General features: G+C 38.1%; 1 protein-coding gene across 5 annotated transcripts; it reads right to left on the reverse strand.

The window, feature by feature from the left end:
- Positions 1-7: 7 nt before the first annotated feature.
- Positions 8-27,365, reverse strand: WDR47 (WD repeat domain 47). Of its 5 annotated transcripts, none has more exons than XM_072867437.1 (16): positions 27,113-27,365; positions 25,752-25,880; positions 20,919-21,085; positions 19,260-19,343; positions 18,626-18,710; positions 16,178-16,980; positions 13,476-13,599; positions 10,683-10,861; positions 10,327-10,581; positions 9,543-9,618; positions 8,156-8,313; positions 4,648-4,817; positions 3,563-3,733; positions 3,074-3,205; positions 2,114-2,332; positions 8-1,411 (listed from the first exon to the last, which is right to left on the reverse strand). In XM_072867437.1, exons 2-16 carry the CDS (start codon positions 25,866-25,868, stop codon positions 1,269-1,271), a joined length of 2,883 nt encoding a protein of 960 aa, XP_072723538.1. In that variant the 5' UTR covers positions 25,869-25,880; positions 27,113-27,365; the 3' UTR covers positions 8-1,268. The 5 variants fall into 5 exon arrangements, with proteins under 5 accessions (XP_072723538.1, XP_072723536.1, XP_072723537.1 ...); XM_072867435.1 differs by having other exon boundaries at positions 13,476-13,602; XM_072867436.1 differs by lacking the exon at positions 27,113-27,365 and adding an exon at positions 26,472-26,679 and having other exon boundaries at positions 13,476-13,602.

Raw genomic sequence — 27,365 nt, forward strand, 5'->3', positions numbered from 1 at the left:
CTGCAGGTGTTGGAGGTCTTTATTGAAATTATAGCACAGATACACTTCTATAGTTACCTTTCCACTTTTATACAATAGTTAAAAATGCTCGCTACAGTGCACATATAATTTAGTAACCAAGAGAATCCAAAACTTAACTGCAGTTCAAATAAATAAATAACCTAATGTTTAAGGTTTATATTTTAAAAAGTAAAAGGAACTGTACAATATGAAAATATAACAATACATAAACATTAGAATCTAAAGTTTTGTAGAAATAAAACTGCAATTTCCCATACATAAACAGTGCAAGAAATGAAATTCAGATAAGCTTCTGAACTGGGAATTTAAACAATTTAATTCTTAAATTATCATGCAGACATAGCATTTTAAGCCATGCTGGTTTCTATTATAGCATTAATGGTATCCCTTTTACTTGAAAAACTGATAGCCATTAAGCTCACTGTGACAACTGCTGCCAATCCACTCTTTTCTACAGTACATTATACACAGAGGTATTCTGTTGCATTCAAAAAGTAAAATATTTTATGTTTCTACAGAGAGAAAAAAATAATCAATATTTTACTTTTTTCCCCTCCAACATGTTAGCTTGTTCAAAACAATGTCACATAGTAAAAAGAGTGACATTTCCCCCCGTTTAGATGAAAATAAAAAAACTCCACACTGTATAATGGACCATAATCAAGATGTGGTTACTGCCTAGTCACCTTTAATGTTCAGAATTTATTACTAAAAAAGATGAACTTGTGGAGATGTTATAAAGTTTGACCTCTTGTTGAGAGGTGATGAATATAATAAATCTGAAAAAACAGCGGAATTAATTTATCTTTTATGCGTGTGTGTGGAACTAGTTACATACAGACTTAATTAAAGTGTTGTTCAACTTAAATTTCTCTATAAAATTCTCACTGGAGGCAAAGACCAAGGAATGCAATTAATACCAAACTGTAAACACGTCATTCATGTTACTTTGAGTGCACATTGACAACATAAGAGGTCTCCTCAAAGACTTTGGCAACAAGACTACAATAGGTCACAGCAGCATGAGTTCACATGGAAGACTCTGAAAGCACTGCAAAAGAATATACTAAAAACACCAAGACCTCCTAGAAACCAGAAAAATCTGTGACAAGTGCCCCTCCTCTTCATAAGACACTCTCCTGCTCCACTGCTGCTCTCTCAATGCCTAATTATTATTACTTTGTTTTTACAGTTCTGTAGTCTCAGGTCTCTGTGCTTTAGCTGCATAGGTTGCCTTTGTTTGCACTCTAGCCATTGTAGGTCCAAAGGGTTACAGTTCTGTCTGCAGAAGATGACAGGAAGGAAAGATCTTGTGTATGCCATCTGCATTGAATAACTTTGTCCTTGTGCTCTCCTACCACCATAAGAGGAAGCTGCTTTGTGAGGTCCCCTATGGCAGAAGAACAGAAGTCATTAGTCACCTCATGAGTTTATATCCCAGGTCTTTGTTTTTTTTTGGGGTGGGCTTTTGGATTTTTCTTGGTTTTTTGTTTGTTTGGTTAAAGCTTACATATGTATTTTACCTTATGAAGCATACTTGACCCTTCTCTCTCTCTCACACACACATAGAATATAACACAAAGCCCCAGTGTTTTGGTTTTTAGGCATTACTGGGCACAGTTCAACTTTAAAATACAGGTATTCACAATTTTTAAACAATATGATTAAAATTTAATAGTCCAAGAAAATCAAGTCAATTAGACATACCCAATATCTTCTATCTTCTTAACTCCTCCCAATAAAAATAAGTATTATTATTATTATAATACTTTTTAATTTTTTTTAAAGGGTCAATTTTATGACTGCTGCCTGAAAGCAACAACCATCTCATCAGGCAACAGTGTTAATTAGTTCTTTTATCATAATCACACCCCCCTCCCCCAAACAAGATTTAGTTGATAGCCTACATTCTTAGCGACACAACCAGCCAATTGTAACACAATCACATTTATACACCTTTCAAACCCTTCAAAGCTCTACTACTTTTTCCCCTTTTAAACTAAAATGTGAACTTTGAACCAAGTTCTCTTACAACTTCAATACTAAAAGCACCAAACTGAAAATTAACCTAGTATCCTTTGTAGTATGTTACCTTGCAAGTCTGTCACCTTTATTTTCATATCATATGATCCTGTGAGCAAGTAGTGTGCCCCCGGAGAGAAGCGAACAGAACGAACATCACTGGAATGAGGATGATAGCTCTGCACCATTCGTCCTCCTCGAATATCGTACAACATACAGCTAGAGTCCTCTTGTCCTGTAGCCAGGAGACGGCCACTAGGATCAACAGCTACTGAGGCTACAGCACTTCCTACAGGAGAAAAAAACCCAACAAACACACATTTATTTATGTACATTTGTGCAAATAGCCAACTTTTTTTTTTTTACGCAAGAATATACATTGTATAAGAATACCAAATGCTGGCCTTAAATTTAAGGTGAACATACCTAACTACAGTTACCTTAAAATAAGAAAATGTTTATGTCTAGCACTTAAAACTCTGAAGCCATAGGTCACACTGGAATGGTAGCAAAGCCACTACTACAGCTGCATGAGAAAGTATCTGTTTCATCACAGGAAAGAAAGTCACTCTTTATGAAATAATGTAGAATAATGCAAAGAATTCTCCCCCACCCCAATTCTAATTTATTGCCCTCCTCCCCCAAGGTTTCAAGAAACAAATCCAAACCCAAGTGGTTCTTAAGAATCCTTTTGCAGATTTCTATTGAGTATGTTGACGACTTGCAAAAATGGCTGCTCCTTCCCACCCCATCCTTTGATTCTGAGACAATTATCTTGTGTCTTGCTTTATTTTAATATACTTGGAAGTGGTCTGTTTGAAAGTCACAAGGCAAAAAAGCTAGCCAACTTTTGAAAGGAAATGTTACTTAAAACAACACAGAGTCAAGGATATCCTCACAACTTCTTTCTTTTAAAGCCCAGCCTCCATTCTGTGACACAAAACCCCCTTACATTCACTCTATACTACTTGGACATCTTTAAAGTGTATTTTTATACAAGAATGATAAGAAGCCTGATAGCAAGTCTTACCTGTTCCATGAAACGTGGTTCCCACAACACGAACACAGCTTGGCACTCTCAGATCCCAGAATCTTACAGTCTTGTCTTGGGATCCAGATGCAATCATCCAGCCACTCCATGTATAAAGTGCTAAAATATGACCTGTGAACAAGAAGACTTCTTTATTTGATTAAATATCATTAATCAAATAATGAAATATTACAGTTCTGATTATATTTTTGCATTCATAAATTTAAGAGTCCTATCAAAAACCTGCACGTTGCACGATCTAAAATACCAGCAGTGTAAGGCAACACCCAGCTTTGCATCTTCTCTAGAATGAAGCATACACTCTCTCTATTAACTTAACAGCCCTCCCCTGCCAATACCTCAAGAGCTATTTGGAGAGAAAAAAAAAGTCTTGCTAGAAAGAAAAACACAAATACATTAAAGAAAACAAGTTTATTAGAATATAATACAGACTTTAAAAGCGCGAGGGAGAAGCAACAACATACATACCAGTGTGACCACTTAGAGCATGCAGGCCTTGTCCTCGCTGACAATCCGTTGTGTAAATATTACAGTCTCCTGCTCCAGCACTTATTAAAATAGCACCACCGCTTTCTGGGCCTTCCATAAAAGCAAGGTCTCTGATTGTCCCATCGTGCATGCTGAACTCCAAATCTGGTCCTAAAAAAATTTAAAAATCAAGGAATAAAATGAGGCATACTTTGTTTATCACTGTTAAGTGCTGCAATCTTTAAAGCAGCTACAGTGATAATGCAGAATATTTTAGGCAAGGGTGGGTATACTACCAAGTATAAACATTGTTGTGCACTTTCCATAGAATACTCCATTTCAGTTACTAGAGTTCAAATAAAATCTCTAAGTATCTTATTTTTATTGAGTGTTGCTTAGGTTCCTACAGTTCCTAAAGCTGTGCAAAAGGTACATGGACCATTTCCGTGGCCAATTCCTGTCAAGGTTTATAGAGTCCATTTATTTCTTTTTTTAAACTATGGTAAACTAAAAATGCTTTCTCTGCCAGGAGGGATCATTGAGAACACTGAACCACATAGAACAGACAGCCTAAGTTCGAAACAGGAAAGATAAGAGCCATATTCAGTGTATTGATTAGGAGGGTTGGGCATGGAAAATAGTATTTGCTGGGAGAGAAGCCTTAGACTTCTAAGATGGGGGAGAAGATGACAGAACTAGGCAACAAAAAGGAGAACTGGAAGTAGAAATAAATTCCAACTGCCAGTCAAGAACTAGAGTTGGTAAGAACATCTGGTTGCTTTACCATACCTGAAAGATATCTACCAAAAGACAGCACAATACCAGAGAGTCTTGCAAAACAAAACCAAAATGCAAACAAAAACCCAAACCAAACAGAACCCAAACGATAATTCCCAGCACCTCAGTGGCTCTGCTGGACAGAGACTACAGCGATGGTGAAAGGGAAAAGAGACTAAGTTAATCAAAGTATTAGAATAAAAATAACAAAAACCTATTAACTACATAATCAATGTTATTTGAATGTTTTTGCCAAATATTGGACAAATAATTGAAAATATATTCTTTAAACTAAATACACACACTACCTGTTGCATTACAAGTTTCTGCATTAAAAGGCAGTACTTTCACATATTTATCATTAGAACCAGTAGCTAACAGCTGTCCACAGGGACTCCAGGCTACACAGTAGATTGATCCCTTATGATGCTTGTTCCTTTTGAAGCGAACTACAGGTTGTTTCGGAGTATTATAAGCACTGAAAAAAAAAAAGAAGAAAAATATCCCATTTCCTTTTATTTGTAAGGAAAACAATGTATTCTAAAATGAAAATACTGTTTTCCTATTACTTTAGGTAACATGAAATAGGTATGACTGTTTGCATTGAAACATATACATGTGATCTAAGACAAGACAAAAGTATCTGGTCCATCCCATTTTCTCAGTTTTTCCTCATGTTCCCATTGTATTTATGACTGCACATGCAAAAAGAACTTATGCGGTCCCTTCATCTATAAAGGGTACATACAGACAAATTATAGTAATTACTAGCTACATACAATGAAACCTTATCCCCAGAGTCCTAAATTGGTGGGATTTTCCTCTACATCCTTCATACTTCAACATCTTGATCCTGTGGCCACTTTTGAATGTGCTTGAGTTCAATTAAGCAACAGCAGGCCAAGCAAGCTCATAAGGCACACACTATCTATGGTAGCACCCAGTGCAGCTGGCATGGATAAAGGCTGGGTCTGGGACTAAACTATGAGGCTGCAGGTTGGAAAATCCAGATTCCTGAAAGAAGAAAGCAGAAGCCTGTGTAACCTCCATGTATGCAGGAAGGTGTTTCTCTTCCAGTTTCCCACCCACCAGACATAATCCCTAGTGGGGGATTGTGTTTGGTATGACAGCATAATTGTATGACTGGGCTCTATATACTTATGTTTGGGGCTGTTGTGCTTAGTAGTACTGTAACAATGAAAATTGAGGCCTGCTATTTCATCAAAAAAGTTGTTGTCTATGCCATCATTGCTGTCAGAATGAGTGGGACTCATCAAGCACTTAAAGTGGTTAAAGGATCAAGAAAAATGCTTCTGTGTTAACCCTACCTGGGAAGACACAGAAAAATGCTGCAGTCAAGTACTGTCTCCTCTTTGGCCATTAAACAAATAACAAAAACACCCATAAAACAAAAGAAAACACTCATACATGTTCATCATTATGAGGTGTGCATTGGATATTATTTGTTGAATAAGGCGACTCAAAGCTTCACTCATCTAACTAGAAAAGCTAATACAGCAGTCTGTCCAAGAAAGACACATTCACCATTGTATGTTAATGCAGGAATCTTCAGAGCATCTAAACATACCATACATTCTTATTCCAGAAATCTGATCAGCTTTACACATGGCTGAAATAAAAGGAACAGTCCCATTGATGTACATTTCCTCTATTTCAATCAATTAATTTCCTACAATGTTATTTCTCTGTTCCCATAGCAGGAACTAGTCAAGTGCTTAAGATAAAGTGCTTAAGATAAAGATCCAACTCCATCAACATTAACTCCAGTAACATCAACAACAGAAATTCAAATTAAATTGCTATTGAAAAATTCAGAAACCATACTATAAATACTTGAACAAGAGAGGCAGAGCAAAAAAACAGAAGACAAACATCTAAATCTGATTAAAAAACTTTTGAGATAAACATAGCTCTAGTAAAGAATACTAAAATAAGTCTACATGGAAGCTAAATTTTATTTTATTGCCAGGGAGGAAATCCATGGCAGACTAGCCTAAATCAGAATCACCATTCAACACACACTACAGAGCTTCCTAAATGGCTAATGCCGTATATCACACTCCGAGTTTGGATTCACAACATTTGTTAAGAGGTGGAGGCAGCAGCTGAGAATCACTGACTTTGTCAGGATGTGGGAGCACCTGCCCAGCACAGAGACCACATGCTGCCAATCAGCTGTGTGGAAGCACTGTGATTATTTGAGCAACATCTGCAGAATTGTAATGTGTATCTAGCAGTGTTTAATCTCAAGCATGTGAAAAAAGCACACTACTGTTATACCTTTAGAGAAAGGAGAAAAAAAACCAACAACCCAAAACAAGACCAACCTGTCCTGAATCATACATCAGTCTGAAGGACAATTTTAAGAACTTAAAAAAATCCCAACAAAACTTGGATGTACAATTAAACACCTGCTATTTACCAGATACTCTACACAACTACAGCTTTTTGAAAAACACGAAAAATTCTGAATGTGTGTCTAGACTCAGGTTGTTACAATATGGATATCTTTAAGATAATGTAATCTTTCTGCTGACTTGTAAATCCCATGATGAAACATGTTTGGCAGACTGTAAGCATAGTGAAAAAACCCAGTAAAACAAAGAAGTACAAGTTCAGAATTAAGGAAATCTCAGTATTCCTTTCATATCCAGGTGCACTACGTCACTTGTCACATCAGATTGCCCACTGTAACTAGAGTCTAAGGCTGCAGAGTCAATCTAACCTTTCCCAATGGTTAGAATAAGTTGTGTGGGAGCAGAGTTAGCCAATAAGGAGGTGTTCATTCCACTGAAAGTGTTCTGCACTGTTTACCAATCAGGAGGAGGTTGTCTGGGCTTCAAGCCCAGCAAGTTGGCTTGCACTGGGTATCAGAGAAATCAACTTTTTTGTTTCCTACACCGGCAATAAATATTTTGGAATTAAACATCAAAGGCTATCTTACTGATTATATTTAAGGAGGAGAAGAAAAAAAAGTCAGATTACTTTTTGAACACTTTGGAAGCCTGAACATGAGTCCTAAACTGTGAAGGTGTCACAGGTAAAGTCACTGTGCGTACTTGTAGCTCCTTCTGAAATTGTGATGTTTTAGATGCCTGCACTTCTGCCCTACTCCAGGGAGATAATGTAATTGGAGCAGAGAAAAGGAGATGGTTATTGAGATGGCAGTATTTATCTCTTGGTGAAAAAATATTTTTCCCCCTCCTGTTAAAAAAATGGGTAGAACAAAACCAGAAAAGACCAGGTGCACAGTAAACCACAAATAGTGCTTTTCCGGTCAAGGAACCGAAGTATCAGGAAAACAATGTTTATAGTAACAATGGGCCAATAGACATGCTCTGGCAAATTTTGCTGTAAAAGTTGAAGGTACTGCTTTCTCTACTGTTAAGTCTGTCCTCCTGCCAGAAACTGCATCTCATGAAGCCCAGCTTGTGCTGGCTTGGGAACTGACACATGCTTTCTCCAACTTTTACAGCTGGAATATCAAAAGCAGAAGCCATCACAGTAAACACAGAAAAGCCCACCTGCTGAGACAAAAATAACACTTTTATAAGGAAAGGTGTGGTACTGTAGCAATGCATCTTGCCAGTAATGGAAGAGAGCAAAGAAGTAGCCCACAAATACACAAATTCGTCAACAGATCTTCTTATTTTTGTTTGGCAGTTCAGGTTTCTAAGGAAAGCCTTGCACTATTATGACAACAAAATACAGGTATGAAATGTACAGATATTGGTAGCTACTGGAGAAAGAAGTGCTATGCTACAGAAAAAGAAATGATTATACAAGCTTTCTTACCTTGGGTCAATTACTTCTGGATAGGCACAAACTCTCAAAGTTTTAGAGTTGGAGCCAACAGCATACAAACTCCCACTGGGATGAAAGGCTACAGCTCTGACAGCTTGTGTGTCTTCTAGAGTATTAATGCAAATGAACTGCTTTTTTGATTTGTCATCCTGCGTAGAGGGGTAACAGTCAAATTAGGTTCTTCAGCATAAAACTGGAGATGTAAAAGTGGATGCGACTGTTTTGCTGAATGATGTAAAACTATTGTACCAAAGTATTAATAAGTAGCAGCACCAAGGTAAACTATTCAAATCACAAATTTGTAAAACAATGGCTACTCCAGGTCAAGGAATGGCATACTTCAGAAAGTTTTTCTTCAACTCACTCTTACAGCTAACATTAGATTAACATTTCTCATTCTCCATCCAGGCTTCCAACAGCTTTTGTTCTTCTAAACAGCCCATCTCAAAAGCATGATATTACAGTTTATTTCTGTGTAAGCATATTTGATTTGTGTGAAACTTGTAAGGGGAACAAAGCTGCATTCTTCTGAAAACAGTCCAATTCATAAACACAGTTTATAAAACAAATATAATACTAAACATAAGAATCAGCTTTTCACCCTGTAAATAACACAAAGTTATCATTAAATTATGCTAAGCTTTATTACATCATCCTCCAGACGATTTCATCACCACCTTTCTAAAGTTTTGATTTTTATTTATCTGATGCAGAAACTTTGGAATATACTTATTGCAAAGCTATTTCCCTAAAATCAGACCATACCAACTGGAGTCCCACAAAGTTTCAACTTGGAGAACACGAAACAATGGCTGTAAAAGACATCCCACTGGAACCTCTGTTGTACAAGGAGAAGCTGAGAGAGCCAGAACTGTTTGGCTGCGAGATCACAAGGCCTTTCAGGGGTTGTGTGTGTGTAAATCTCATCAGTGTATATAAATACCTGACAGGAGGAGTAAAGAAGACTGAGCGAAACTCTTAACAGTGGTACCCAGTGAAAGGACAAGAGGCAATGGACAGAAATTGAAATATAGGAAATTCAATTTAATTTTTGTTGTTGTTTTAAAAACACTGTGAGGGTGGTCAGACTTGGGAACAGGTTGTCCACAGAGGTTGTGGAATCTCCATCCCTGGAGATACTCAAAACCCAACTGGACCCAGCCCCAAGCAGCCTGCTCTGGTTGACCCTTCGAGCAGTGGGTTTGGACTCAGTCGCCAGAGGTCCCTTCCAATCTCAATGGTTCTGTGATTCTGTAGGTACTGCATCAACCAAAATTCATTCTAAATATCTATTAACAATGAAAGGATGTCACATACTCAGGATTAAACATTGAATCTTGTGAAAACACAAACTGTAAAGGACAGTAAGAAAACTCACCTCATCACCTCTTGTCCTAGTTAAATTCCCTGAAGAGTCTTCCAACTGTGGCTGAGTGACAGCACGTTCTGATACACTGTTTTGATTCGGTGAAGAGTTTAAATTCACAACAAGACAGAAAAAACAAGAGCAGGGACAGATTTGTTTGTAAATATTTTTTGGACTAAAGTTACCATTTCAGTCATACTCAGAACTGACTAATGTGGTGGACAAGTGTTATGTGTGTCCGATTCTTTATCATTAAACTGTAATCTTTGCATGTTTGCTGTTTTTGAAGCAACTCCAGGCATTGAACAATGAAAACAAGTATTTTTAACTTGCATTCACTTCCATAACATACATACACATAAACGTTTATACACACGTACATGGAAAAATGGTTGTTGCTTTCAGGTCAGCACTACCTTTAGCTAACTGAAGAAATCCAATTTCTACTCTACCCTGCCTCTCTCTCCATCTAGTTTGTATTTAATAAAAAAGCTTTCAGAAACTTAGAACACAAAATAAAGAATAACTATACATATAAGATGGAATAAAAAGTCTGAATTAAAAATAAGCATTAAATGTGAACCATAACAAATAACCACTATTTCACATGTGCTGCCAAAAAAAAAAAAAAAAAAGGATTTTATAATCCTTATAAAAATATACAGAAAACACTGATCATGAGCTAAATACCCCTATTCAATGACAAATTCATTTGGTAACTAAAACTAAATACGAACAGCTCCCACAGTGCTAAAAGAAGGACATTTCTAGTCCTGAACAGTCTCACATAACTTACGTTTGATTCCCCTGTACAGGTGATTCTTCAGGAAAGGGTATCTGATTAGCTGATCCACGCTTTCGAGGAGTGCTTGTATTCACATTTTGGCTATCAGTTGTTATCCTCTGACTAGCATCTGAAGGTGATGTAAAGTTACTTGCTGGATTGGTAGATGCATTCCCTTTGCTCCCATTACATTGCTGGCTAAGTGTTTGTACATCATTTCCAAGACTGTCCATACCTATATTTAATTCTCCTAGCTTCTGGATAGATCTAATAACAAATGACAAGAAAAAAAAGACCACCAAAACAGGTCATTATGAGAACTTGGAGGGGTAGGATTGGATGGAGGGAGAAGCAAGGAAACCCCCCACCTGTTAAGAAACTGTTCAGTAAGATTCTGTTGCTGGTCAGCTCCATCTTCTTGATTTACACCTCCTTCCAACAACATTTGCTGGTACAACTGTCGTTGTTGCTCCTTCTGTTCTAAGTGCTGCTGGTAACGTAGTCTTTGTCTGTAATATTCCTGAAACTGCTCTGTTGAATCACGAAGCTTAAAAGAAATTATAATTACTAATGAAAATTAAATAGTTAATTGCGGTATTTAACCTAAATATTCACTCTCTGGTTCGTTATTTCAATACAAGCATCAAAAGGCCAGCAGATTCTCCTCTGAGGAGCAGTGCTTTTGTTCTTCCCTAAAACCAGATACAATTTATATATTAAAAAAGGAAATCGCTGCCAGCGTGTACTATTCACTGTTGAAGTAGTTCTGCCCTAATTCAGAAAATGCCTCTTTCCTACAAAACTTCCAAAGTATTACTTAACATCAAAACAAATAGGTGATTGGAAACTGAAAATAAAAATCAGAAAACAGTGTAAGCTACATTCCAAATTCCAAGTCATATTGTCACTGAAAATTTAGTATTTTCTGCCACATTGACACTTCTCTGCCATCAGTCTGCAGAGCAGATTTACCTCTCCCAGTAGCCAACCTTGAAGTGGTCTATCCAAGTGTTCCATCTTACTCTTGAAACTGGTACCGTGTTCTAACTTTACAATTCCTTACTTTCTGGACCAAGCACAAGTACTTGAGCTTCCTTTCTCATAGTCTCTTCCCTTTTATCTTTAGCTTCCCACACTGCCAGCTCCTCGGGGCCTCCCTGCCTTCTGCATTCCCTGATCTTCACTTTCTCTCTGTGCCACTAGTTCCAAATGATACCATCATAAACCAGTTGAGAACAAGTTAAAAATGAACAAACAAAAAACCCCACAGAAAACCAAAAGAACTGTAGTCCAAGGTCAAAATATCAACACTGAAAAAAAACCTTAACTGCGCATTTACCAAACTAGTAGGAAAGAAAAAGTGGTAAAAGAAACCTGGTGGATTATTTTTTGATTTTCAAAAGTGACATCTTTGTCATCTAGTGATTCTAAGTTGTATAAGGACATCCTAATAACTTTGCATTAGTTCAGACAATTAATGCAGAGGATCTTTTTTTGTAACTATGAGCCTTTGCATTTCTTCTCAATAAAAACACTTGCATTATAATTCTGTGTCCTCTGACAGAATAATTTTTTGGTTTATAATGGATTTCCTAGCTCTGCTGCATTTGTAAAAAGTTCTCCACCTGAGGTGAATACTTGCAATTTAGAAACTCTGAAGTTATCTTCAGCAGTCCAGAAAGCATTCTCTATATTTCAAATACGTGAACTGTTCCCCAGTCACTGGGTTACAATCCTTCTAAGCAACAGGTATGTTCTTGTCTATACTTCTTTCCATGACTGATACTTGTTTGCTGCAATTGGATTCAATCCTTTGATCCTTTAGTTTGGCTAATAATAATACAGAATTCAACACCTAAACCTAAAATATGTTGCTCAGATGCTCTATTCTATGAACTCTGGCTTCTAACTGAACCCCTCCAGGAACAATGCAAAAATAAAGCTATGAAAAGAAACTTAAAAAGAATTTCTTACTCGCACAGGTATACACATATACCACTATGACATGGAAAACAAAACAAGGTGAAGTTGGACTGGGTACTACATTCTTTTCTACTTGTGTATAATAGTCTGGCCAACATCTTCACCTACAGCACAGCATCTCCTGTCTTCATTCTCTCCTATAAATTCTGCGTCCATTCATTTGCCTTTTGAAGCCTGCTCTGTCATACGTCTAGCTGAGCTCTCTACTCCCTCCCCTTCTTCCCAATGTGCACACACAATACTGTTGCAGCAGAGAAGTTACTCAGCAAAGTCCTTGAGGGGAGTGAAGTCCTCAAGTTTGGAGGACCTTGTTAATCCTCCAGTAGGCCCCATTGCCTCACTCAAGTATCCCGAGTCTACAAGAACATAGCCCTGTCAAGACTAGACTGCTTTTCAGTACCATACAGATGTCATAAGCCAAGACAAAAATTTACTTAAGAAAATCAAACTGGAGTCTGCAAACAGACTGCATACTCAATGTTATTAATCATTACTGAATTAAGAGGCAGATATGTAAAAACTGTGGAAAGGGAATAGAATAGGTAACTGTTTTCATTGTTTTGTATTGAACTACTATTTCACTTTCCCCATATTGCTGTTAAAGGAGAAAAAAGGAAAAAAAGAACGATAGTCAAGGCACGAGCCTTCAAAGATTAATCCAAAAACTGGTTATGCTACTGGATTCTGAATGGCAAAGATACAGTTACCAGGGAATTATCCAATTTTAATTTCTCTGTGTCCTAGACAAAATTATGTAAGATGACCTATGAAACTTGGTGTTAACACCAAAAATTGCAAGCTACATGCCAGATTCCTTGCTAAAATACTAAGAGGATTCTTAAGCATTGTTTCACCTAACATTGCTGGCTTTGAGTATTGCAAAGTTTGTTTTGTTTTTGTTTTTAAGATATACACAACAGTTTAGCAACACTGCTGATGTGAGAAGGCAAACTAATCAGCTGCATTACAGACTTAAATGACAGCAGAGCTTTATACAATGGAAAAAAAAGAGTAGTTTCTTATACAAGATGCAATATGGTATTTTCACCATCTTGTAAAAACAAGATTCAAAGCAAGCCATTGTCATGCATGAAGTTCTCAACACAAAGGCAAATCATTATGAAGTGATCAGAACACAGCTCAAAGGGCCTCATTATTTTTAAACAAACAACCACTACCTCATTTTTCTCTTGTTTGGCTGATCCCTGACTCTGTGCTCCATTAACTGGTTCATTTTCTGGAGCTGAACTCTGGCATAAAGTCTCACTGCTGATGGGATGCTGTGGCTCCACAGGAGTATCACTTCTTGCAGCAACATGGAAGAGAACAGAAGGTTAATTGAGAAAAATTAAGAGTATAAAATCACCTGGTAAGTAGAGAAAGATAACATTCTAGAGTAAAATCTGGTAACACAAGTATGCAAACTTCTTAAGTCACATAAAACTGAATATATTGCTTAGGAAAAAAATGCCACTTGCAATAGGTTGCACTAAACAAAACAACACCCCTAGCAAACAAAAAGCATAGACAGTGTGCTTTGTCCCCGCATTTTCCAAACAGCCTTACCACCATGTGATATCCAAATTCCACGTTTTCTATCCCTACACTTGAATTATATACCCTTTAACTAGCAAGTTATTCAAGATCTCCTGTTTTCAAAGCAATTATGTGCATGGAATGTCTCAGATACACTATGTGGCTAATGTCTTCTATAAGGTATTAGTATCATTACCACTATCAATCTAAATTTGAACTATACTTTACACCCATCAGCTTGAACATTCCTGAAAGTGCTACACAGGAAAATGTTTATATCGGTTTTTCTGTTCTTGTACCATGTAAGTATTTCTGCACGGAACCCTTTCCAAAATGCTTTAGCAATCAGTAAGCGTGCAGAACACATTAAAAGCCTTGGATTCCCATCTTCAATTTTGTCAACTTACAAAATCCTCTTTACTCAGTGACTTGGAGCAAAGCTCTTTAAGAAGTTATTCTGAACTTTTTGGGTATAATAACAAGAGTAACTTAGCTGACTAAAAGACAAGTAATTGCTTGCTGTATACAACTTAAAAAAGAAATACCATACTTCTGTCATGTGCAAGAAGAAGCAAGGGCCAGATTTACATAAAGCTCAGCTTCCTAGCTTCCACCCTTGCAAATACTGCCATTTAAGTTGGACACTTAATCTGAAGTTTGATTTTTTCTGAAAAATGTAATGCCTTCTTGAAAACTATGGGTCTGGCCCGTTAATCTAATTCTAACCTTCAAGAGATGTATTAATTAATGAAAAAACATGTTAAAATCTATCAACTTCACTTAACATCACATGCAAACACCTACACAAAGAAAAACTGCAGCAATTTACCACTTTATGTAGTCCACAAGATAACTCTATTGGTGCAGAATTATTCCAGTATACTAAAATTGAAAAAGGAAGCAAAAAACTTTCGAAAATCAGTTTTAACATTGGTCCCTGGGCTACACGCACAAATGTTAAGGTTTGTGCATACAGATGAGTAAAATTAGAGGGTTCACAATTCATTAGTATCTTCAGGAGGTACACTTTTTAAAAATGGAACTCAAGAGATACTCCCATAGGACTTAAGCTATCCACAAAAACTCCAGTTGTGAAGAGGCTGGTAAAACCAAAGATTTAAAGTGGATCATTTAGAATCAAACGAAATAGCTCCTTTCAAGATAAGCATTAAGAGAATATATTACAACATACATTAGTGCAAAAATTTCCATTATTATTGGTGAACTGACATCAGTATGAGATGGTGTTTGTTTGCTTTTCATTGAGTTTAGTTACACAGCTGCTCTTTACCTTAACCCAAGATACAAGATATTGCCGAGACAATGTCACCATCTGCAGCCAGGACTGAACAACACAGAGGATACTAGAAGTATTCTCTGCTGGCCTGTCCACCCAAGTACAGTGCTAGTTACCCACCTGGTTCTCTAAGAGCCAAAAAAACTGGCAGCTGCTTTCTAGAGGCATGGATATAACACTTAGAAAGGGGCAGAACTGCTGATCAAAATAAAGGCGAAGCAAAAACATGGTAAGGTCTTAATTGACAAGTACCATTTCTCCTAGTTACCAGGACTTTTCTCTCAGAAGGTAAGAAGTGCAAAGTTTTGATACAGGCTTTAGTTCTTAAGGAAGGAGAGAAGTCAGTTTTGCAGTCTACATTGCATTAAAAGAAGTTATTAATAGCGTTCACCGCTATCATAACCCAACTATCTCCAAGACCGATAAAAAAAAAAAACTCAGCCACCTTATTCAGATTTGGTTTGGAAAATAGTAAGTAAATATTTAAGCTGGACTAGTGTTGTAATAATTTAAGTGATAGAGGAATGCTACAATGATGGCATATAGTCATTTCCACTGACTTCATTGGGACTATTTCTATATGTAAATTTTTGAAGTATACTTAATCATTTACAGTGTGACGACCAAAATTTAGACACTTGAGGACAGAATGGGATGGGGAAAGAAGATGGAGTTACAGCTATTCCACCGCCTCCATTTATTTATCTGGAATGAAAGAATTCAGCAATACTGAATGCAAATCTTAGCTAGACTCTATTACATAATCAGAGCATATTTGTGCTCTACGCTAGGATTTCAACTTTAAGAAAGTCCAGATTGAATCCATAAGGCTCAAAACCAAATATGAAAATCTACTTCAATCAAAAAAGCATAAGGAAGAAAACACCTTGCATACAGAGTTTTAATTACAACAGAATTTAAACAATCCAATTATGTTTCAATGTTACAATTATGTTCAAAGTTACCAGTAATATACCAGTTCAAAGAACCCAGTAATATAAAGTGCAACATAACCCAAGGTAAAAATAAAGCTACAGTTGCTCTTACCGCTCAGGTGACTCTTCAAAAATGCTGTGACACTCAGTATTCTCAAGCATGAGACTTCGGCTGAGATTCTGTACTCCTGGGTAATGGAAATTAGCAAAGGAGTGCGACATCGGAGAAGTTTTGGTCCCAAGGTCTGTGACTCGCTTATCGTGATTTGTTAATCCACACGACAGCCCATCTAAGGCAGGGTTTAAGGAGCGGGTCATGTAAGCATCTGCTGACTGAGGCCGTCTCATTGGGGATGATGGATAAGGAGAAAGTTTGCTGATAAGAGGTGTCAAAAGATCAGCATACGCAGCTTTTGTAGGCTTGAGGAGTTTATCAACATGAATATTAAGCATCTTTTGTTCAAAAGCACAAGAAAAAACAGTAGCTGGCAGATTCTGCAGCCATGATAATAAGCTAAGGTCCAAGTCATCACACCCATTACCACACAAGAGATCAATGCCCAGCAAGACTTCACTTTCTGTGATTTCTTCTCCTGTTGCTTTACTCTGACAGAATTCCACACAACATTCATAAAGCAATCCCTTCATTACAAGCTGAAATAAACGATTGTTACTTGCTTTGAAGCCAGCCTCACTCAGTTTCCTATCAGCAGGAATAAACTCTGCCACCATTACGCAGGCTTCTTCAAAGCAGTGAACCCGTGCAGTGCTGGGATTCCAGTCCTTGAATTCTGCGTGGTTGGTCAAACGAGGCAGCGTCAGTAGCAAGCAGAGTTTACTATAGTCTTCCTTAGAGGGACAATATTCTTCCAGCGCATGTAGGCACTGTACAGCCTCTCGCATTGTAAATTCCAGCTACAGAAATATCAACATTAACAGAATAGTTTGTAGTACCTATGTTTCTACAATAAAACAGTTGAAGAAGAACAGGCAGTAGCAGAATTTCTCCACTATAATTCCTTTATTACTATTACTGTTTATATTTTAATTAAAACAGTATACAATATAGAGTCCGAAATTGCTGATGCAAATGTAGTTGCAACAGAGCCAAATTTCTGGATACTTTGACTTCCTGAAATCAGCCCCAGTCCCATTTTCTACAGATCTATGGAACTTTCATGTCACTGCAGGTTTGATAGGCTTAAAATTTTAAACCTGTAGCTAAACAGCTTCAATTCTATTGTAGCACAGAAGGTTACTTCCATTCTCAAAGCCAACTGAAGTTTCTTCTCCCTTTTTTTATGTCTATGAAAAGCTACTGGCATAAGTTATAAAAGGCTTCTAGGTTTCTCTAGTTTCCAGTGATTAGCAACTTCGAGTCTTTTATATTGAGATTTTCTTTTCTTCAATCAAAACTGTTAAAGTTCAAAAAGTTCTCAGAAGATAAGACCTCCAAATGAATAGAGGGCTTTAGTACAAAGCTTGTTGATAGCTAAAAGCCAAGAACCATGTTAAATACACATAACTTGGTATTTTTAGTTACAAAGATTAAAAAAACCCCAAAAAACAAAAAACCCCCAAAACCCCACTTACCCATGTTATCTAACATCTGCTCAATACAGCAGCCTTTCATCCACAACTTGCCAACACATTTGGTAACATTCAAAACAAAAAATAAAGGACATAAATCTGATTTTTTTTCCTCTACTATCTAGTAACAGTATACAGATTGAGTGATTAGAGGAATAGTACACCTTTTCCTTACAACTATAAATAAAGACTTACTTTTAGCTTTCTCTACAGTTTCAAGAGAAGACCCTGCAGTACAACATATGTGTAATGGGACAGAGAATTAAAATCAATTCCGTTTGGAAAATGAAATCAATTGTCTTAAAACTACTGGCATTCTTCATTTTTAACTTCATAACATTTTTGTTAGAAATTTGGTATTCCTGCATCAACGTAAATGAAAAACTAAAATTAATTTCATTATCTGCACACCTTCTTTGTCAGTTTGAGTTAATGTCTCTTTCCATATTGAAAACCTAAGTTCACAACTCCTGCTGTTTGCACATTTAACTGAATCAGTCCTTTGTGAACACATCTGTTCCCCCCAAAGAAACAACTGTGTCCTTTTTCTCTAAAGGCAACAGAAATTAAGATTAATTCAAACTGGAATCTTTCACCTGGTCCTGATTATGACAAATTTCCGTAATTCTGAGGCTTGCTTCAGAACTCTTTTGAAAAAAAGAGAGAGCCCTGTACTTTAGCATAATGGTATAAAGTAAATCCCAGGATCAGGACCACAAACACAGCATATGGTCACTGATCTACACTGCTAAATTTCAAGCAACCCTTATATACACAATTCTATTTGAGATCTGGGAGCCACATTCATTTCCAAAGGATATCAATTATTTTTTCCATTATTTAAGAAACCATTTGGTAATAGCTAAAATTTGTGTATTTGGTGCTGGGAGCTTCTGCTCTGCCTTTAATCAGAATATCTCAAGAGGCTTCTTGACGACAAAAAACCTCCCAAAACAGAGACAATTCTTACATGCTGAGGCTCATCTTCCGCTGACATCGCATTGTTTACACATAAGGCTTCCAAGAACTTCTGCTTCATTATAATATAACGAAATCTGCAGGTGAGAAGTGAAATACTATACATCTTGATCCAGCAGTAAACATTCTTTTAGAGACAAGCAGGGTATTTTACAGATGATTTTTGAGTTCAGCATAGAAATTGCAATGACAAGGAACTCTGATCCCAAATTTTAACAAATTGGTAACCACAAAATTATATTTTAAACAGGAAATGTCTTTTTCCAATTATTGCTTTTAGAAATATTACATTTAAAATATTAGAAGGCTAATAAGAAAAAAAGTGTAGCAATCATACTAATTTCTTAAATAGAAATATGACAGAGCAGCCAAATATAAAAACATGCACCATTTTCCTAAAGCGTATGGCAAATGAAAACCCATTACAGATTGTGTGCACATATTTTTCATAGTTTAAGTTAAAAAAAAAACAACACATGCACACACTTTAGGAACTGTCTACAGGTTAGAAAAAACAAAAACTAAGGTAAAAAACTTAGAACTACTGCTTTCATATACAATACTTAGAAATTTATGTATTTTCCACAACTCAAAAAAATTGAACTCTGACATACATTCTATTTTACCTTTTCTTGTCGAATTTTTCCATACATTCAAGAGGCTGAATAAATTGAAGAACCTCATCCCACTGACCATCAAGAATCAATTGCCTAGTAAAAGAAAGAGTCACTCCTTTGATTTCACTGGACAAGAACATCCTTCTTTTTTCTAAGTAAGCAGCTCATTTAAAACCACAACAGTCATTTAAATACACAATAGGTGATCAGCCTGTTTCAGTTTTTAAAAGTTAATGCTTTGCACAGATGCCAAGATGACTGTCCGATGTGACTAGTAATAAGAGCAAAATCCAAGTCCTTCCTCAATATTTTGTAAAAATAACTGCATACAAGAAGGACAAATATTAATTACCTTTAATATCACACAAAGAGGACAAAATGGTCCTGTGTCTCCTGCTTTACCCCTAATTCTTATTTAAAAAAAAAAATCTTACTTGAAGAATACGAATAAATATATGAATTCAATGAATACATCCTGAAGAATGAAAGCGAACTTAAAAATGAGTTAATGTTAATTGTATAAATACTGCTGGGCCTATTTTATAAGGAGAGGGGGGGAAACACACAACTCCCATATTAAGAACGTAAGAGGAACAGCTTGGCAGGAACTATGCCAGCACAAGAGCTCCAACTCCAAGTCCAGTGGGCTAGACTGCACAGGTGGATGCCCTCATATCACACACAGAGTTCTCTATAAAAGGCCCAGATCTACAAGGAAGGGGTGAGTTTCTCATTAGATGTGTACTCCAACTAAGCTAAGAATTAAACAAACAAATAGGATTAACATTAATCTTTCTCTAGTTGTTCTTTCATTTTATTCCAATATCCATAATTTTAAACAAAAGGGAAGCCATCTTGTTCAGTGATAAAAATATATTTTTTAATGTTTTAAGAACAGCTGGATAAGTTATTTTCTCATGCTTCTACAAAGTTACCAAGTACCTTTGGCATGAAATAGAAAACAGCAAGGCTAAAAAACTCGTGTGCATCTACAGTGAATCCTTTTAATAATTGAGGGCAATATCATGAATGGTAAATCACAGCAACCCTCATGCCTTGATGATAGCAGAGTCCCCTTTCATATTGTTAGCTTTAAGAGACATCTAGGTATTATATTGAAATGCAGACAATATTTTGGGCAAAAAGCTTTGGAAACCACTCCACTCATCCTCGATCTTCGCACTAGAATATTGTCAAAATATTTTATTTATTTTAGAAGTCAATGAACTACACATGCAGTTCCATGTGACATGGTAAGCAGATAATGACAGATCACTGTTGCCAACAGAAGGTCTTGCTCTCCCATCCTGTTCCTGCTCACGTGCTTTCCCCAACTTACCCTGCGCTGACACTGGCACTTGTTAAGACCCCTTCCCACTTCAATTCATTAGCATGCCAGAAAAATAACAAAGTTAAAATGAATGAACAAGCAAACAAAAAAAATTTCTAATTCTAAACCTATGTTAATGATGCCTAGTCAGTATCTTCAAGTGCCTCAAAGAAGGAGGTCATTAACTTCAGAGCTGGACCACAGAATTGGGATCAGGAAGAAGCAGAATATGATGAGAGCGTAAGGCCTCCTGTTTATTGGCATGAGGATGCCCACAGAATCACAGTCCAACTGTTTTCAGATATGTGGTATTTAAGCACCAGAGAAAGAAGTCCTACCTTAGAAAAAGCATGTCATCTGAAAACAGGCCATTAATGACCCCACTTTCTTTCTCAAGCGCCAGCATACTGATATGAAGTTTCCTTGAGTTCAGAAAATCTAGTATTAGTTTAATTATTTCAGCTTCTTTAACATTCACTGTTTCTTCAGCCGTCATGATGGCAGCCTAAAAGGAAAAAAAAAGAGAGAATTTTAGCTATGATCCATACCTTACTTTATGCCTGGTTAACAAATGTTGGCTACTAAAAAAACAGGTAAAAATACAGTTTTACAAGACAGAATATTGTAGCATTACAAACATGAAATAGACAATATTAGGAAATTGATTTTAAGAGGTTGATTATGAAGACACAATTAAGACCTAACAATGCATCTGCATCTTTTTTATTTCTCTCCTATGCATATATAGGGGTCCACATAAACACATCTACCAAGAAATCAGTCCTCCTGCAGTGTGAAAATATTGTGCTTACCAAGTCTGCAATATGTAAAATTTTCCTTTCTGGAATGCAAACACTGAAGTTCAAAGAGCATAAAAATGAGCCAGTTCTATGTCATTCTCTAGAGAGATCTTACAGATAATGTTTTAACACATACAAAAAGCACAGCACACTAAAAATGCAGTCTCCCCCTACCCTATTTTTGAACTAGTGTATGGCAATTAAGCCAATGCTTTCCATTCTTCCTTCCTAAGGACACCTATATCTGTCTATATGCTTTATGAAGAATCTAAAGCTGCAAACCCAAGGTGGCCTAAGCTAGTTTGACCACTGACTGCCAAAGTCCCATTCACTCACCTACCTCCAGCTGCGTGTTCCTGGCCCTTCCTTAACACTCCTCACTTTTGTTATTGGGTTAGCTTTTCCACCAACTCATGTGCTGAAGTGGCTCAACAGTCTAATAAGCTCTCCAGCCAGCAGAAAGGAAAAGCAGGAAGATGCGGCTGGGGCAGTGACAGGCCAAGGCTCTGGCTGCCAGCAGTCAGCTTGTTTAAAGCTCCCATGGATACAACATCCAAGCTCCTTTTGCAACACAATTCCTCCAAGGATATGAGAGTTGTAGCATGTACTTCTCTTAGGAAACCTAAAATAAATTCTGCTTCTGGCTAAGTCTTGCATGGTTCCTTAAGTCTGACTGAACTTAAAAGCTGTTCAACTTTTTTTTTAAACCTTAGAAAGACTTTACAGCTGTAGCTCCCAAGTTGATCTGCTGAAAACTATCTGGGGACATGGGGAGAAACCCTGTAACAGCCAAGCCACGTAGCATTGCCTCATCGGGAGCTCTTCAAAAAAACCTAGCGGCTACAAGAGTGCAATTTCACATCAGGAGAAACTCAATTTAAGCCCATGTTACTCCAGAAAGGGGTGGTCCCTCTTCTCACCTCTGCACTCAGCCACACATCCCCAGCCACTTCACGGCACCCACAATGGAGCTGTATGCTTAGCCAGACCACTCCTCTGACCCAGGCACAAGTTAAACATTTATTTGCTCTGTGGACACATGGGCTCTAATGCTGACACAAGGAACTGACAGAGCTTTGCTTTCTGGCAGTAGCAAAGTCTTAACCTGACTTAAATTGATAATAAGAGTGCATCAAAGAACAGAGAAGAAGCCAGTATCAGTGATGAACCATCAGCAGGAGGCAATAACCCCAGGAACAAGGAGAGACAGTGGTGTAACAGTGATCAGAAAAATGAATAAAGGGAGATGACCCTACAGAGCAGGATGTCCACAGCAGTAGGTTACAGTTACCCTAGCTGCTCCCCCTTTGAATTCAAAAGGGGAAATCAAAATACTTCTTAATTCCCTCACACAACTATTTACTTATGCAGAAATCTAGCAACTACGATGCTGAAAGACAACCTGCTGCAGGTAACGCAACTCCCAAGACAAGCTGAAGAGATGACGCAGCCTCCAGATACCTTGGCCTTGGAAGACTGGAGTCCATAAGCTAGTTATCTATCTCGTATTAGGAAAAATGCACAGAAACTGGTAATAAGAAATCAAACAACAGATATAATAATCTGAATAATCCAAATAAAACACTCCAAGTATTAACAAGAAATTAATTATTTACTGGAGAAGAGGTGAAGAGACAAAAACTCCCGTGAAACTTCTCACTGATCATAAGCCAATGAACTTGAAGGGATACCAAAAATTAGGCATTAATAAGAGGGTTTTTTGTACTACATAATCTAAATCCCCGAGTTTTCCATCTTCCTCACAGTTGTATGCCAACTTTTTTCCAAGTAAGTTTTTGCCAGAACTTTTGACTGGGAAAGCATTCGATTATAGCAGCATAGTTTATTTTGGAACAACAGAGACCTAATTGTGCCAGATGAAATGGCCTAACTTCTTTTTAAAAATGGCTGGGTTTAATTCTGATTTTAGTCACAGAAGACTCCAATCACCAAGTATTTTGATGGGTCTCATGAAAGACACACCCAAAGACGATGCACCCACTCTCAGCTAGTAAAGTCAAAGGAAAAAATTAAAATCTGGCTTGCAGAATGCTTTGCTGCAGGAAAGAAAGCAGATAGACACACCAATCCAAAGCCAGAACTTGTAGAAAGATGCTTTTTCCTTACATTTTAGCACTGTTTCAACTTCTGCTTTTGGCAAACGGATATGGATTTTTGATCCCAGAGAAAAATTCAACCCTACTCTTATACACTGAAGGAAAACAAATCAACACAAATTTAACCAGCAGTTTAGTATTAACATCCTAATTCCCAACCTCACCTAATGCATTTGCATTTCTTATTTATTATGCTTTATGGCACTGGTGGTTTTTATATAAATTAAATTAACTTCCTTGCCAAAAGATAAAGTAAAACTTAGGCAAAGCTATACTGAGACTCTCCATCAGAAAACTACTAGAAAAACTCAGACTAACACTCCCTTTGAAGAAAGGAACACCAAGTCTAGCTTTCTTTTCAATTGGATCTACTGGACTCAAGTCCAAAGAGGAAGCCACCCTACATAGCTTCAAGATTGTCTTAAAATTAATTATTTATATAATCTATTGATGGAAAAATGAGCATAATACTCAGCACTTTGCTTAACAGTACCTCTACATTAAGTAAAATCTAGCATCTGCAAGAAGTTGTCTTCCATGTTCCATTGTAGTTTTAAAAGAACAGGTTTGTCCTGAACTTAAAGCCTTTGCCAATTCTAACACTTAATTTACTTTATTTATATTGCCTATATAAATTAGGATAAAGAATGATTGCCACCTTCCATATTTGATATCGGACTAGTAACAGCACCTTTGGGGTCCTGTTAAGAAAAATATAATATAATATCCAAACACAGTTTGGATACTGAACTTCTGAAGAAGAGTCGAAGTACACGGATAAGCTCATACACTAACAATATTATGAAAAAATTTAGTGTGCATTTGCTGTCAGAACAACACTAATAGCTTGAAAAGAATGGTAAACCTACTAGAGGAGATTTTCACTTAATTGATTTTTTTAGGCTGATGAGCTCAGACTTCTCTTATAAGCATTATGCTGTCAAAATAATAAGCAGCACTGTAACACTATCATGAAATTATAAATATACATAGGCTTACACATCACCCCCATGAAATGTATCAGTTTTTCTGACATTCAGTGGTATGTGTATAAATAAAAATAATAATAATTAAAAAGCAAAGAACAGCAGGGAAACTCAAGATTAGAGCTCAAAAGCTGCATCTTTGGTCCATCCCACTATATTGCTTTCTGCCAGCACATATGGCACATAACGTCACAATCTGATCAGCTCAAGCACTAATAATCAAGAATGATTGAAGCACAGCATTAGCTTGAGGTATAAATGAAAGTAAATGAGTATTAGAGCTTAACATTTCAGGTGCCTTCTACCAACCAGGTTTTTGCTGCAACCATTTCATCTTATCCAGCACAGCACTTTTCCACACCTGTCCTCCTTTCTTTCTCCTGTCCACTCCCCCTTGTCATCTTCCCCTGGTTCTGTATTTAAATTTGTTTTCTTCCTAATAAATCTACATCAAGAAAAACAAAACAAAACAACTTCTTGCCACAAACCTGGCACATCATTTCGCTGTAGCTTCAATGGACAAGATGTCCTTTAAACAAGCTCTTTGGAACATAGACTATCTACTCCTAAATTTTCCAGAGAGAGGTTTCACTCTTGTTCTGTTCTTACTCATGTTCTAAGAACATGCCAACGGCAAGAATCTTCTCATGGTGTTATAAGCATAGAAAACAATTCTTAAAAAAAATTAAATATATATATATATATACTTATGCATATAAACATACTATTTCAGGAAAATGTTTATAAACCACAAGTGTCTAAAAATAGTGTCTAAATAGTCTTTCTCTTTAAGTTACCTCCCTTAGAAGAAATTTAAAATGTATATGCATTCACATGATAGAAAGTTAAAGTAAGGTTTAATATTCTGGAAAACAAATAAATAGTGAAATTCTAAAATAAGCGTCATTCCTACGTTTATTTATAATCTGAAATAGATCACTCGCCAATAGCGTACAATATGCATTCACAAAACTGGGCAAGGAATATAAAATATCTAAACTACTCAGAAATAGAAGAAAGAAATATTATAGTTCAAATCTTAAGTATCATACTGAGAGAGCAGTGATACGCTTAAAGGGAGAAGCGATGCCTAATTAGAAGTCTTGGTTCACTGACTTCAGTGACAGCTGCAATGCATATCCATAACCTCAGCATCTTGGTAAGATATGTCAAAGAAAAACCAAATGTGAAGAAGTAATACATATTTAAAAAGCTAGCTGTTTTGCATAAAGTTATTTCACCTTTTAATCCATCCCACAGTCACTTACATACGACTCTGGGGCCTGCCCAGAGGCCACTCCGGAGTTCCGCCTACACAGACCCCACGGGGTACTCGGGGCCCAGTCAGTACCTAGTGGCTCCATTTCTGATGTGCCCTCAATCATCTTCCAGTTATTCTATATCAAAAGAATTTAGAAAAAAAGTCTATAGGCCAAATTTTTTATTACAATTGATTCCCACAACAGTTACTGCAACTCACTGACACCCATTTTACCTTAAGAGATTGCACGATTCATTATTTCAAATGAACTATATTGAACATATTAAGCCCTTAATAGAAAACCTTCATTAAACTTTGTACAGTTGAACTCTATGATTGAAACCTTTTTCTACTCCAACATACAGCAAATAAGTGTCCTCTTACATACTAGCCTTTTCTTCGTCACACAGATTTTTCACTGGCTTGCCCTTCAGTAATCCATTTTTTTACTCTGCTTAGATCAGCTGCTGCTTTAGAGCCACCACAGTAATCCTTATCTCACCATGCTTTTAGAGGTGACCAGCAGAGCTCTTTGCATTCATCAATCCCTGCTACAATACACACACTCTTTACCCAGAGCATTCTGCATCATGAATTCCAAAAAGGTGACATTAAATTATGCAATACTTCCACATCAGAGTGAAAATAGAATGCAGAAAAATAAAAATCCCAAACAAGTTAGAGACTAGAAATGAATACATTTTGACTAAAAAAACCCCACTTGCACCAATTTTTTCTCTTCACGTGCGATTCCACACGAAATCCACCTCTGCTAGTGAAAGAGTTCAAAACAACCGCACTGTTTAATTACACAGCGCCGAGCCTGAATTAGCATTTCGGGAATGTCAACTCAGCACCAGCGGCAGACAGGGCCGCAGAGGAGCCGACGCTCCTTTGAAGCGGCCCCGGAGACAGGGCACACCCCGCGCCCGCCGCCTCGCCCGCCCCGGGGCCGGGGCCCGGGCACGCACCGCGCCGGCCACCGCGGCCAGGCTGGCCCGGGCCGCCCGCACCCCAGCCCACCCGCACCGCCTGCGGATGGCACAACAAAGGGACGGCGGCGGTCGGGCGTCGCCGCCGCTCAAGACGCCGTGCCGGCAGCCGGGGCAATGCTCCCCTCAGCGCGGGAAGCGGCGGCAGGCCCCGCGCAGCACGGCCGTGCCCGCACGCCAGCGACGGGGCGCGGAGGTGGGCGGCCCCAGGGTCGGCGAGGCCGCCGGGCAGCGCCCACCTCACGGCGCAGCGGCGGCAGCCCCTGCCACGCCGCCCTGCGCGGTCAGCCGGCCCAGCCCCTCCCCGCCGGGTCGCTCCCGGCCCCTCCGTGGCGCGGTCCCCCGCCCTCCGTCCCGCCCGCCCGCCGACACTCACCTGAGGGGGCCGTCGGCCCGTTCGTGCCGTCACCAGCGGGGCGTGAGGGGAAGATGGCGGCAGGCCTCAGCAGCGGGGCGGGGCGGGCGCGGGCCCGGTATCGGTATCGGTGTCTCGCCCCCGCTCCGCGCTGCGGCTGCCACCCGCCCTCACCGCTGACTGCCTGGCGGCGCGGCGCCCCAGGATCCTCCCCGCGCCGGGGCGTGGTGCCCGCGCCGCGGCCTGAGTGGAAAGCGAAAGGGGGCGGGTTGGG

The sequence above is a fragment of the Ciconia boyciana genome, chromosome 7 (assembly GCF_034638445.1).
Source record: "Ciconia boyciana chromosome 7, ASM3463844v1, whole genome shotgun sequence".
NCBI lineage: Eukaryota > Metazoa > Chordata > Aves > Ciconiiformes > Ciconiidae > Ciconia > Ciconia boyciana.